At 36.5% G+C, this 13,017-nt stretch overlaps 1 protein-coding gene across 1 annotated transcript in view; it reads left to right on the top strand.

Moving 5' to 3' along the window:
* LOC107750057 (partitioning defective 3 homolog B-like) overlaps window positions 1-13,017 on the top strand; it is a 177,748-nt gene that overhangs the window by 88,569 nt on the left and 76,162 nt on the right. The window contains exons 13-16 of the mRNA XM_016565315.1: window positions 550-723; window positions 7,521-7,647; window positions 9,042-9,171; window positions 11,177-11,289. Coding sequence (XP_016420801.1) covers window positions 550-723; window positions 7,521-7,647; window positions 9,042-9,171; window positions 11,177-11,289 — 544 coding nt within the window. The remainder of the gene's footprint in view (window positions 1-549; window positions 724-7,520; window positions 7,648-9,041; window positions 9,172-11,176; window positions 11,290-13,017) is intronic.

The following is a 13,017-nucleotide window of genomic DNA, read 5'->3' as shown; positions in this document are numbered from 1 at the left end:
TGTTTGTTTATTTTGTGTGTGTGTGTTTTGTCTTGTATTTAATTTTTTTTGGACTCATTTTGGATTTTTTATATTTAATTTTAAATGCAAACTAAATTTATAGGTAAAAGATATATCTTTTATTATAGTAAAAATTTAAGCACTTTTAGTCTGGTTAATGCATGTATAACTAGTACTATGATTTGTAGTTTAGTTTTTTGCATATAACTGAATATATAGGTAAATTATATTCCTACCTACTCTCTCTCTCTCTCTCTCTCTCTCTGTATATATATTAGTATTATAGTAAAAATGTAAGAGTTTTTAATCCATTAATCTGTCTATAACTAGTACTATAATTTGGGATGCAATAATCCAAATAATAAAACTAATAAACAAGTAAGACCTTTAAAATGATTTGCTCCTTGTTTAGGCAAGGTTTAGTGTAGCTACTAGCTGACAACTTTTTATAAAGGTTTTTTATTTATTTTTTTCCACAGAGGTTAAACTTCTATAAATTCTCAGTGGCTTGTACATGTAACATCGGTGTTTGACTTCTTTTGTTTGCAGGACGGTCGCTTGCGTATCAATGACCAACTGATAGCTGTTAATAGCGAATCTCTGCTCGGACGCTCCAACCATGATGCCATGGAAACCCTGCGCCGCTCCATGTCGACTGAAGGGAACCTCAGAGGAACCATCCAGTTGGTGGTTCTGCGTGCTCTGGAGCACTCACCTGTACAGGTATGCCATGTGTACCACTACAGAGCGCTTCCCCGCAGGGCCTCTGAACCCGAGTTCCTGGCTGTAGCCCACTGGTATCACCACTATCGGCATCACAGGCTCTCAGGTGACCTCTGAATGTTAGTTATTGTGCACAAAGAAATACACACATATGCTTTGGCTAAAAAGGGATAATGGTTTTAATATCCCCATGATTCTAAGATTTAAATTGAGCTTTAAAGTACTGTTGTTATCCTACAAGGAACAGAAAAATAGGCTTCTGGTTAAAAAAAATCTGTCAATAGATAATTTTTTTTCCTGGTTAAAAAAGCCAAACAGCCCATTTTCCTAAACAAAGCTCTTGAAAATATTTGATTGAGTTGTCATTTGAGGCATTGCAGTGTTGTTATGGACATTTGGGGAGGAAGTCCTTGAAATGTAATCATTGTAGATACATTTTCTTTTGACACATTGAAGATTGTTCTTTTCCTTGTTTTTCTTTGACTTCATGAGAAAGCTCTTGTTCTTCTCTCCTGCTTCTGCTTTTGTACTAACATTGTGCACATGCTTGCATTTTCATTTACTGTTTTCACTTATTAATAGAACATCTAATTGTCCGTGTCTGCTGTTCTTTTGCATTGTTTTTGTATGGCTGAAATTTTTCTTTTCAAATAAAAGACTCTTAAATCTTTGCATGCACTCTGTTTCCTTTGAACCCTCTGGGCTTTTCTTCTTGGATCTTTTCTGTTTATTCTGTAAAGGGCATGTGGTGTCATTCATCTCTTTCTTTCGGTTATTGAGAGATTTATCCAGTTTTCACAGTCATGCTGTATTGAACTTGTTAATGTAATATGTACAATACGTTTAAAAGTTTGGGGTCAGTAAGATTTATTTATTTTTAAAGAAATGTATACTTTTATTCAACAAGGATGCATTAAATTGATCAAAAGTGACTGTAAAGACTTTTACTGTTTATTTTAAAATATACTCAAATAGAAAACAGTTATTTTAAATTGTAATAATATTTCACAATATTACTATTTTTACTGTATTTTTGGTCAAATAAATAAGAGATTTTGTTCAGAAACATTTTATCGACCCCAAACTTTTGAATGGTAGTGCTATACCAGATCAAATGAATTTGAAATTAACAAAAATATAAAATAATAAAGTGGATATTAAGTAACCTAACATGTGATCATTATATTTAAGAATGAGAAAGCATGAACAACTATTTCAAACAGTACAATTTATACCAAAATCTGAGAAGCACTGCACTTCATCGTATCAGTGCATGTCATTTGAGTCTACATTCTCATAAAGCTAAAATATGCCATGTAAACCTGTACATTTTCACTAAGTATATGTTTGAGACATTTAATGTATATAATTCTACTCATGACTCATAAGTTTGTTTAGTTTGTGCTTGCATTAATGGCACACAAGCGCAGAAGTTTGGCCTTCTTTTAATTTTGTCAGTTTTACATGTCTCTGTGTTTCAGGGGGTCCGCCATGTTCACTGGGGTCCCCCTTTTGTTAACGTGGTGGTAAGTTTAAGTAGTTGCCGGTTGGTGTATTAAACCTGCATGACGATATCTTTGATAATAGAGGTGGTTTCACATGAAAAATAAATTGAGTCAGCTAAAACGATATGTTTAATTGATAATGGATACGTTTCTGAACTCCAGTAGTCTATGGAACAATGGTGATCATTTCAGAAAATTGGTGTGTTTATCTTTTATATTTTAATATTTTTTGCATATTTTTCAGAAATAGAGTTATTCAGTGTGTTTTTTTCCCCTTTCTATTATGGGAAGTAGTGTTAAGGCTAATTTATTGGGGATGAGAATCCATTTCCATGAGTCAGCAGCTCACTAAAATGTCAGTTTTCAGCCAAGAGATAATAGCAGAATCTTTTTTTTTTTTTTTCTGATGGAAGCTTTGCTTTCAATCCTCAGAGGTCACATTCTTAGGATTCTGAATGCTTAGAAATAGTCAAATGCAGCTGGGTTTGAGTTTGGAGTCTTTGTATCCAAGGTTAAACCGGGACGGTTCATCAATTCTGGCAGCTCCTCATCACCATCCAATGAATATGAAGACAAATAGTTATTGACTCCACCTTCAGCAGTCTGACTTTGGGTGGGTGGAGTGTTATTGGGCAGCATTAGCTTATCCTCAACCCAATCTGGTGGTGGAAGGATGGTGATCATGCGGGCGGTAATGGCGCTCAATAGAAGGTGATATGTCTCTGAGATACATTCTTCATTAATCACATGCAGACGGAGCGATCAATATGCCATTACTCATTCATAAAGAGTTGTCTTTACGGTCACGTTTGATCCCTCTCATGCATTCATTCTGAATAAAAGTATTCATTACTTAAAAAATTATTTCAAACTTTTGGACCCCAAACTCTTGAACAGTAATGTACTTTAGAGTGATTTCATGTGAAACCACCATCTTTGTTCCTCCGTCCTCCATGTTCTTCTCTTTCCTGTTTCTCCACCCAGTCTGCTGTCTAATCTCGTTCCCTCGCTGGATCTCCTCTTACTCGGAGGTGATATGTCTCTGAGATACATTCTTCATTAATCACATGCAGACGGAGCGATCAATATGCCATTAATCATTCAGAAAGAGTTGAGTGATAAGAGAATGAGTGGGAGGTTAGAGAATCAAAAGTGTTTGTGGACAAAACTTAATTGGTTGGTTCCTCAATTCAAGACAAAATTAATTTTTTGATTTCAACATTTTAGTTTAAAAAAATGTATGTATATGTATGCAAGTATAAATTGGTGCTGTCAAATGATTAATCGTGCCTGTTTCTCCACCCAGTCTGCTGTCTAATCTCGTTCCCTCGCTGGATCTCCTCTTACTCGGCAAGTTAATCAGATTACACCGTGGGTTCCTTGAATAAAAGGCAAATTTTAGGTTTTAATGAAAGGCAGCCCAGGGCTACCCTGAGGGTCCCTAACCTCAGCTCACCCTCACTGCTGCCCATGTGTGGAGGGGGTGGAGACGTCCGTGGGTTTAGGGTCTTGTTCCAGAGGCTGCTTTGTTGGTTCTTTGTCTTCGACTGTACACCCAAGCTCCCTTGTGATTGTTGTCTGATTAAGACATGCAGCGCACAGCCTTTGAAGATGTCAGAGAGGTTCTTGTTGTGTGTACATGTATGTGTGTGTGTTGTGGAGGTGATATTTAAATGAATGAGAAAATGATCATGTTACAGACATATTGACTGATGCAAAGAGAAATTAGACTTTGACATTGTCTTCAGATGCTAGTGTGCTGTGAATGCTTGTCAGGGTGTTGCTATGCAGTTGCTAGGGTGTTCTGAGTGGCGGCTAATGCGTTGTTATGCAGACTCATAGCAAATGCAGCGAACGACATCTCTGCATTTGCTGTGTGTTCAATATGCATTTGGAAATTAAGCATGTGCCAGTTATTTATAAATTTTTTTGTAGACGGATGACTACAGCTAGATTTGTAATGAGAAGCGTTTGTAAACTTGTTCTCACAGAAACTTAAAAGACTTCCCAGCAGTTTTTAGCCAAAATAACATCTTTACTTGCGAAAGTTAAAGCCCTTAAGCTCACAAATATTGTAATTTTACTACTGCAATGTAAAGTAAAATAATTGTACAGTGAAACTTTTACAATAGTAATATATTTCTGTCTAATGATATTGAATTATTATTATTAGTTTTAATATTATTATAAGTATTATTATTATTAATTAAATTTAGATACTGTTCAAATTTTATGCTCTTAATGTTGTGTCAGTTTTCCCTGTGGTATATGCTGAAATTTTTGTATCATGACAGCACTAGTTGATAGGGTATATATATATTATTTTTTTTGCTCTGTTGTTTGGGTGTTGTGGGTGGTTGCTAGGGCGTTGCTATGCATTTATTTTAATACATTGCTATACGGTTGGCAAGGTGTAATGAATGTTTCCAGCGCATTGCTGTGTTCTGAGATTTTTTTTAGCACGTTGCTATGTGGTTGCTAGGGTATTGTAGGTGGTTGCCTGGGTGTTGCTGTGCATTTGCCGTGTTTTTAGAGTGGTTTACATGTGTTGTTATGCAGTTGCTACAGAGTTTTGAGCTATGGTGCTGTAATGTGGTTGCCATGCAATTTAAAACACTGCTATGTTAGGTTGCGAGGTTGTTCTGGGTTGCTCAAGGTGTCTTGAGAATTGTTATTTTTGTATTATTTTTTTATTAATAGGTTGATTAAGGCTAAATTTGTTGTTCTCCTCAATAAATCCCACATTTTGAGACGTCATTCATGTGTGTTTTACAAATAGTGCTGCAGGGGTTTTGCACCAAAGATTAGTGGTCAGCGGTTTGTTCAAATTAGTGTGAGCAATAGTAATAGTGATCTTTGCCTTAACAAGCCCCACTAATAAGGACGATGCAGCGGTTGAAGTCGGTGGGAGGTGAACACGTAAATCAATAATATCGACTGTTTAAATTGACTTTTCCTTTTTAGTTTCCCTCCGTCTGGATTCTTGCAGTTGCTGTCCCATCATTCTTCAAGTATCTTTTGATATTTTCCTGCCAGCTCTCAATTTATGTGTTAGACACATGCATATAACACGTCAACTGTTGTCAAGGCACTGATCACAGTGAAAGACAGAAAAAGTGTTGCTTAGTCTCAGGTTTTAGAGTCATTTTTTCATGAGAAACAACCTCTGAAGAGAAAGAGAGCTTGAGAATCAGTCCTTTGGTCCATTGATGATTCCTGTGCGTCCTGTAAGACAGCGAGCAGGAGACAGATGACAAGAATGACATTTCCACATGTAAAGAGCCATCATCCCCACTAATGATTGTCCTCCAACTGAGGCTTAACGCCGGAACCAAAGAACAAGGCTTTCATCTGTTTTTCGCCATGCGGAATAGTACGGTGCGAATGCATTTAAGCACACTTTGATATGGTGATATCCTAATACCTTTCATGTCCATCCAGTCAGTCTGGGCTTTTTTTCTTCTTTTTTTTACCGTGAGTAGTGTGTTTGTGTGTGTAGCATGTGGTTTGTATGACAGTATAAAGTCTATGGCATTCCCCCTCGGGGTTGTAGACACCCAGACGGTGACAGCTTTAGCTTCTTTGTCTTCTGAGAAGAATCCATAAGGACGCATCATTCGGTGGTCTCACGTCTTCATATTGGCACATGTTTCCGTATCTGTCTTGACTAGTATTCTCTGACGGGAATGCCTTTGGCTTATGAATATTTCTAACTATGTCATATGGATTTATATTATATTATATGCATATACCAGGGTTGTTCTCTCATAGAAAATCTTTTTCTTTTTTAGTATCTACAGTTTTTCTTGTAAAATGTGCTCAATTGTATGCTACCATTCAGAAATGTTTTTTTTTTCCCCAGGATTTTGTCTTGTTTGCTCGCCAAGTCTGCATTTAATTGATAAATAAAAATATCTAAATAATAAATAAATAAATAAATAAAACAGTAAAAACAGTAATATTGTGAAAATTATTATCATTTAAAATAACTTTTCTTTTTGAATATATTTTAAGATGTAATTTATTTCTGTGATGCAAAGCTGATTTTTCACTATCATTACTCCAGCCTTCAGTGTCACAAGATCCTTCAGAAATCATTCTAATATGCTGATTTGTTGGTCAAGAAACATTTCTTGTTAATATCACTGTTGAAAATGGTTGTGCTGCTTAATATTTTTTTGGAAATCATGATTTTTCAGGATTCTTTGATGAATAGAAAGCTATAAAGAACAGTATTTATTTGAATGTTTTATAACATTAGAAATGTCTTTACTGCCGCTTTTGATCAATTTAATGCATCCATGCTGAATTAAAGTATTAATATCTTTTGAACTTTTGAATGGTTGTGTACTTTGCTTACGTTCAGATATGAAGCAGCAAGACATGTTGCACAACATTTGATGGCAGTAAAAAAAACACAAAACAAAGTGTTTATTATGAGTATTTACTCTCCATATTTACTTATATTTACTTGAATATACTTGAATGTAAATTTCAATGTGTGTTCCAGGGAAGAAAGGTCAAGCAAGTGTAGAAAAAGGTTAAGTATAAGTAAACAACAGAATTATGATTTTTGTGTGTAATTATATTAGGCTTGCCGCGATAGACGGTGCTGACGGTTAAGCCGCAACACCGGTTACGTCACTTGCCCACCGCGTCACCGACCCCCACCGTCGTTTTGATTTTTTATAGTAATAAAAATCATTTAGTTCAGTAAAAGAACAGAGACACTACAATTAAAAACTGAACGCGGCTGCTCAATGCAGCGTGCCGAACGACAGTCGCATCACAGATCGCACGGGCTATTTAAAAGCGAAGGAAAGCGAGGAAAAGAGGGAAAATTCAAACGAACTAAAAACGAACAATTGCTTTACTCCGAATTGCCGCTATTTGAAAGTGAAAGTAAAATGCGCACACCGCTTTTACAAGCTATTTAAAAGAGAAGGAAAGCGAGGAAAAATAGGGAACGCCCCCGCGGTGATACCGGTATTACCGGTGTTGTCACACGTCGATTAACCGGTGGGAAAATTTCCTCGCCGTCACAACCCTAAATTATATACAGTACACCCAAATTCCATTTCCTTAACCTTGTTTTCTGTGCTGCATGGCAGATGTTCCACTTGTTGACTTTCTGACTGCATGAACCCAATATGGGAGTTGGTCAACATGCTTTTAAAATGTCCATATTTGTTGTCAAGACTTTTTCCCAATCAGCAGCTTCCAGATCAATGTTTCATTGCTTTTTTTGGACGCTAAAATTAATTCTCTACAACTTTTCACCCTCTTCTTTAGGAAAATCAAGAAAGCAGTCAAACTGCCACCAGAAACGACTCTCCTGTTCATCATCTTCCTAACAGCAACCACACCAACAGTTCCGTACCATCCACAGCAAGCAGTCGTATGTACGAGCCTTCTTCTGGTAAGTACACACTGCCACTGATTAAATTGCTCTAGGTCGTGACATGAAGTTGCTGTACTATTAATTCCTACTTCGCAGTCAGCTGCAGAATCCAACTGGATCATGTGGTGGATTCCATTGGGGGTCGCCAAATCATGTCCTGTGTGAATGCATCTTAACTTGTTGATTGCTTTCTTAAATGCACACCAAATTATAAAAGTAATTGCTTTTATGTAATGTAAGTGCTTTCATCCAAATTCTCTCACTGTCAAAGAAACAAATGAAATTGATTAGTGCTCAACAAAAGAAAGCATGAGCATTTGTTCATCATCAACACCATGTGAAGAGTGCTTTGCTTCTCTGTAAGGGGAAAAAATGAGTTCATTTTCTCTGTCGCCTCATTTTCCATGCCAGCGTAGCTTTCCATTAGCTTTTTCGACTTCTACAAGTTGGATATCTGCCCATCTCATCAATAGGGATGAAAAAGCCAATGACGATATTTTTGCTACATTCCCTTCTGCTTTTATGCAACGCGGCCTGACCTTGAAATCATTAAGCTGATGAAATGGATTCTAAGTGGGCCTTATTAGCAATTGTGCCGAGCGCTCGAGAACGGATAACAAACTGTTTTAAATTCACACTATTCTTTCCCGGCGATTCTCCAGAGAGTTGCCGTGCCAACACAAAAGGCTTTTTTCCGTGTTTTTTGGGAAACCATTGTTTACTGATTAGCGTCTCTTGTCCGTCAAAGTATGTGACTGTACTTTAGTCGCACAAAGAGGGATGTGATATTTACACACATCTCATTTCAAATTCAGATTGCTTTCCACATTCGCTGCAGTTAGATTTGGTAGAATCTAAAAAATGTAAAACACCTAACTCGGCGTACAAGTGTAGTTTTAATCACATGTTTTTTCCAGCACCAGCATTAATATTTCATGTCACTGCATATATATGACACAGTCACTCTGCACTCGCTTTACGATAAATGGCTAAATGGTGGAAGAAACGGGGACAGTAGTGCAGAAAATTGAGTCGTAATGGAGATATTTCAGACTAGTGCTGCTAACATTGATCAGAACGTTGTGTGGTCGTTGAGAAGGTCTCAATGTGTTTCTCACACGTTAGATGATTCAAAACTCAGTGAACGTGGTCAAGTGTGTCTTATTCCCCATAATGGAAGGACTTTCATTCAGAAATAACTGACCCTCCTGTCATTTTAAACCTGTATGACTTTCTATTTCTCAGTGGAACACAAAATTATATTGTACATTACTGTTTCCCATACAATAGAAGTGAACTAAAAAACTAAAAATGACAAAAGCATGAGTCTTCTGTAGGAAAACAATGGCTTTGTGTGATGAACATAAGCTCTAATAATGGTATATAACTTTAAAACTCATATTTCCAAGCAGCTCTGCACGGATCCCATGGCGGACGACAGGAACTTCCGGAGGAAGATTACGATGAAGACGGTTTCCCCCCTCCACCTTCTGATCTGGACCTGCTGGAAACAAACCCTCCGCACAAACACCAACAAGATCGGTTAGTTATAGTGCTCAAAGAGTAAAGTTGGAGATAATACATTTCTTATCGTGAAACCAAATAATCTGGTACTTTGATCAGTGCTCAGTATTGTGTCCTGAAGGCTTGTTTCAAAGCCTTGAAAACACAAAGATACCATGCAGAAGAGTTATTTAAGCCATTATCTAGTTGTACCATCAAATATTCGGTCAAATTGCACATTTTATCCACGTACACTTACATATTTGTATACACACACAGAGAAACATTTATTTACAGGATAAGTGGACATAAATGAAATTAATGTTGGTTGTAAATACTTTGTCATTCAGTACTAAAACATATCAGTAATTAGTTCAATGTATATTATTGCACATTGAATAATTGACTATTTTATCCAATATTTCTGTGTGTTACACTACTGTTCAAAAGTTTGGTGTCTGTAAGTTTTTTTTAAAAAATAAATTCAAATGTAAAATCATTTATGATGTTACAAAAGATCTCTATTTCAAATAATCGCTGTTCTTTTGAACTGAAGCAGCACAACTGTTTCAACATTGATAATAAGAAATGTTTTTTTGAACAGCACAGTTATAATTTTTGAGTTTTATAAATAGTATGTTTTATTTTATTTTAGATATATTTTTAAATATTATTATTTTTACATTTGTATTCTTTTTTATTTTTTTATTTTTTTATGTTACATTTAAAATAAAAACATTACTTACAAAGGAAAGGAGTAATATTCTTTATGGGTAAATGTTAAAATATAATTTTAACAAAAAATGCATACATTTAGAATTACTGTGGTGCATATATGTGATTGCCTATGTTTTAAGGTAAATTAATTTTCTGTTTCAAGGCATAACTTACAAAGGTGTACGATGTATGCAAATTTCATCAACGATTTCCATCAAAGTGATTGTTTTTGGACGTGTTTTTGGGTAATGGATTTCCAGTCAGGGTCATAGCTAATGTGACTGAAGGTGGGAGCAATTTCAGACGTTTACTCTAGCATTATCTGCCGTTAGCGTAATACAGGTCATTTATATCCAAATGCAAAAATAGCCAAAATATATATTATTAATCTTAATTTACAAACATTCTACAGACCTTTACAGTAATCTATCCATCACTCAAGGGTCCAATTTTCTTATCTTCAAGGCACGTAATTTCAGTCTGGTTAATGTTTTCCTGTGATATTGCGAAACGTTGAAAGACAAAGGTTTTCCTCAGTCAAGCGTGGTCCCTGTGAGAGGTTTGGCTGGAGTTCTGGAGGCCAGCTTTTGGAGTTCAGAGTTTTGGCTCAGCTTGGGTCTCTCTGAAAGAGGTTTATTCTGCCAGTCGCATCATTAGCAGCTGTATGTTTTTCTGGGCAGGAGTTCATGTGAAAATGCTCTTAATTTCACATTTGCTGATTGCTTTCAGGCCATTTACCTTTACTTTTATGCAGAAGTATAACACACCAGCCACATTTGGTTTTATCAGAATATGTATAACTAGATTTTTATTTTTCTGCATAACATTTTAGTGAAAAAAAATGCATTAAATGCTAAAGTGTTTTGGGTGGTTGCCAGGTCATTGTTAAACAGTTGCTACTGACTGGTTTCTAGGATGTTTGAGGTGGTTGCTAAGGTGTACTACATGTTGCTGGATGTTCTGGATGTTGCTGTGGTGATTTGGGTGATATCTAGGCCATTTTGCATGTTGCTAGGGTGTTTGGGGAGGTTGCTGAGGTATCGCTATTAGAGCCCATTAGAATGATTTCTGAAGGATCATGTGACACTGAAGACTGGAATAATGATGCTGAAATTTCAGCTTTACATCACAAGAATAAATGACATTTTAAAATATGTTCAAATAAGAAAAACTGTTATTTGATAATAGTATTTAAAAAATATTACTAAAATACTTCATTCAAAAACATTTTACACCCAAACATTTGAGAGGTGGTGTGTTTTTTATGCTTATTATAGAATCAGCAGAGAATGCATAGCTTTTAAAAAGTGTGATATGTGTCTTGTAGGGCTGAAATGGAGCCTGTTTCATATATGATCCACCCCACCAACCAACAAAACCCTCAACGACAGAACGTCCCAGATTACCTCACCAACAAGTCCTCCAAGAGCATGGATTTAGGTATGGAAAACACACATACACCACCTCCACCAAAAACTTTCTACAAAATAAGCTCAAAGAAATAAATAAAAAATTTAGGATACTCTACTAAGATTGTACAGACTCTGTAATTTCAATACAGAGCTATTGCAATGCATTTAGCGCTTGGTTAACTTGGATTGTGGGTGGTTAGTGAATAAGACAGGTTTTTGAGGTGAAATATTGTGCATTAAAGCCTTATAGACAAAGATTAAAGGTTATACTGAGACCTAGAAGACCTTTTTTTAAGATTTTGCTCTGTATATCTGAACACAGTGAAAACCGATTGCAAAATAAAGCCCTATAGCTACACATTTCCCAGTATTAGCCACGGATGACCTCGATAACTGATCCTCTCTTTTCCACCACCGTCAGAAACATGAGGGATATTTCAGTGCTCCACAATGGGAAGTTTTCGCTCGTTTCCAATTACATATCATTAGGGTGGAGTATTGGCTTCAGCGCCACTGCGCTAATCTCCTCACTGCTGAAAGCTGATTGGTTTTCATTACACACATCTCATAGTGTCATGCTTTACTGCCATCTTTTATCCTCCATCCAGACCTTTTCTCCTCTATTTATTTCTTTATCTCTCTCTCTCTTTCGCCTTTTTGTTTTGCTCTTTAAGTTACTCTTTCAATTTTTCTGTATAGGCCTTGTGGTCTGCGCGGTTCAGTTGCTGTTTCTTTTTATCCTTTTTAATTTCTTTTTACAAAGCGACCGTTGAAAATCATTTGAACTTTGTGTCAGCACGTCATAAATAGAACGAGGCATCAGTTTACTGCATCCAGTGTAGACAACATCACTGATTATAATGGGTTCTATTCTACACCGGACGTGAGCGGCGAGGTGTGACAAAATACAATAGAATTCTATTCGCGGCCAGTATAAACACCAGCATTGACTGAATGGCCCCGGTCATCAGCTCCGGTGGCCGTAACACAGGCTTTAATGCGCCGCAGATTTAAGAATTAAGAATCATTGTAATGTGACGATCAAATATAGGTGCGGGTGGGTGGTGGGCGGATAATTTGAAGCAGCGGACTCGGGTGAAGTTTGAGCTCATCCGCGCATCTCTACACTACACTGACCTGGGTCGCCAGTAGCAAACAATGGAGCGCGCTCTGCTGGACAAACTAAGCAATTACACCATTCAGAAGCATTTAATCTGCGTTATATGTTCTGTAAAAAAAAAAAAGTTCATATCGGCGGCACATTTGCCGATACCGATATATCGGTGACATCAGAAACATGAGGGATATTTCAGTGCTCCACAATGGGAAGTTTTCGCTCGTTTCCAATTACATATCATTAGGGTGGAGTATTGGCTTCAGCGCCACTGCGCTAATCTCCTCACTGCTGAAAGCTGATTGGTTTTCATTACACACATCTCATAGTGTCATGCTTTACTGCCATCTTTTATCCTCCATCCAGACCTTTTCTCCTCTATTTATTTCTTTATCTCTCTCTCTCTTTCGCCTTTTTGTTTTGCTCTTTAAGTTACTCTTTCAATTTTTCTGTATAGGCCTTGTGGTCTGCGCGGTTCAGTTGCTGTTTCTTTTTATCCTTTTTAATTTCTTTTTGTCCTTTTTTATTTCTTTTTGATAAATGTGCACACTATTTAGCTTAAGCTGAAAAATTTAAATCTAAAAATAAAATAAAATAAATGTCCTTAGGGAAAAAAAAGACATTAGCATTTGTAATTCACAA

Source organism: Sinocyclocheilus rhinocerous, unplaced genomic scaffold, assembly GCF_001515625.1.
Source record: "Sinocyclocheilus rhinocerous isolate Xijiao unplaced genomic scaffold, SAMN03320098_v1.1 scaffold1956, whole genome shotgun sequence".
In the NCBI taxonomy this organism is placed as follows: domain Eukaryota; kingdom Metazoa; phylum Chordata; class Actinopteri; order Cypriniformes; family Cyprinidae; genus Sinocyclocheilus; species Sinocyclocheilus rhinocerous.
The sequence above is the reverse complement of the archived record's forward strand: the minus strand, read 5'-3'. Positions and strand labels throughout refer to the sequence as shown.